This window comes from Penaeus monodon, chromosome 32 (genome assembly GCF_015228065.2).
Source record: "Penaeus monodon isolate SGIC_2016 chromosome 32, NSTDA_Pmon_1, whole genome shotgun sequence".
In the NCBI taxonomy this organism is placed as follows: Eukaryota; Metazoa; Arthropoda; class Malacostraca; order Decapoda; family Penaeidae; genus Penaeus; species Penaeus monodon.
This window is the reverse complement of record NC_051417.1, coordinates 24,375,426-24,376,328: the sequence shown is the minus strand read 5'-3', so window position 1 is coordinate 24,376,328 and position 903 is coordinate 24,375,426. Positions and strand designations below refer to the sequence as shown.

The following is a 903-nucleotide window of genomic DNA, read 5'->3' as shown; positions in this document are numbered from 1 at the left end:
GGTGCTTCCGTCGGGAAGAAGGAAGCTGCAACAATAGAAAGCAGTGTAGATACTGCAGCCCAAACTTTAGAGTTTGATATAAAATTCAATCTACAATTGTTTCTTCACTTTACCTGAATGAGCCCTGCATGTTGCTCTGGCCCTTGGACCCGGGACTGCCAATTTTGTTGGCCCTAATACCATTGCTCGTTTCGAAGGTGTACTGGAAGTTACCGTCGCCGTTGTCGGACCTCTCGTCCAAAACGGTCTCGGCCTGAGACTCGGGCGTCTGAGGACGGGCGAGGGCGAGGGCGGCCAGACAGGCGAAGACGATCTGTGGGCGAAGACAATTTTCCACTGAACATATTTTCAATATGTTAAAAAATCTCTTACTATACTTTTCAACTTTCTTGCACATAACTACATACACGCGTAAAAACACATGCGTGTGAGTGTATGAACGTCTGACTGTGTGAAGAAAACGTGATTAAACTCGGTTCCACTCAGATTGCTTGTTAGCGCACCAACCCCGCCAAATACAACGCCAGCAATGACAAGGCAGGACGTGCATGCTGTACTCACCAGCTTCATGGTTGTGTGCTGAATCCTGCGGTTGCAGCCGACGTTTATATAGTGGAGAGAGGCTCAGGAAGGTTAAGGGAGGAGGGAAAGGGGGAAGCGTGGGCGGCACTGTTTACTTCAGTGTGACCTCAAGAAGGGGATTTTATATAATCATGCAAGAGTGATTGTGGCAGAATAGAGTTGACGAGTGCAGTTTATGAGTAGATTTCAAGGTAAATAAGGATGAAGTACGGTTTTAAAAGTAGATGAGATTAAAGAAAATTTTAGGAGCAGGTAATTAAATTCATTAAGTAAAAAGTTGGTGGCAGATAACAGCGGAGAGTATGCTCTGAGCACTCTCAG

The 903-nt window shown here is 45.8% G+C and overlaps 1 protein-coding gene across 1 annotated transcript in view; it reads right to left on the bottom strand.

The window, feature by feature from the left end:
• Positions 1 to 662, bottom strand: part of LOC119593614 (cuticle protein AM1159-like) — a 1,351-nt gene extending 689 nt beyond the window's left edge. Inside the window, exons 1-3 of the mRNA XM_037942568.1 lie at positions 562 to 662; positions 114 to 313; positions 6 to 25 (exon numbers count right to left, since the gene is read on the bottom strand). Of these exons, the coding sequence (XP_037798496.1) occupies positions 6 to 25; positions 114 to 313; positions 562 to 570 (229 nt within the window). The 5' untranslated portion in view covers positions 571 to 662. The remainder of the gene's footprint in view (positions 1 to 5; positions 26 to 113; positions 314 to 561) is intronic.
• Positions 663 to 903: the final 241 nt, after the last annotated feature.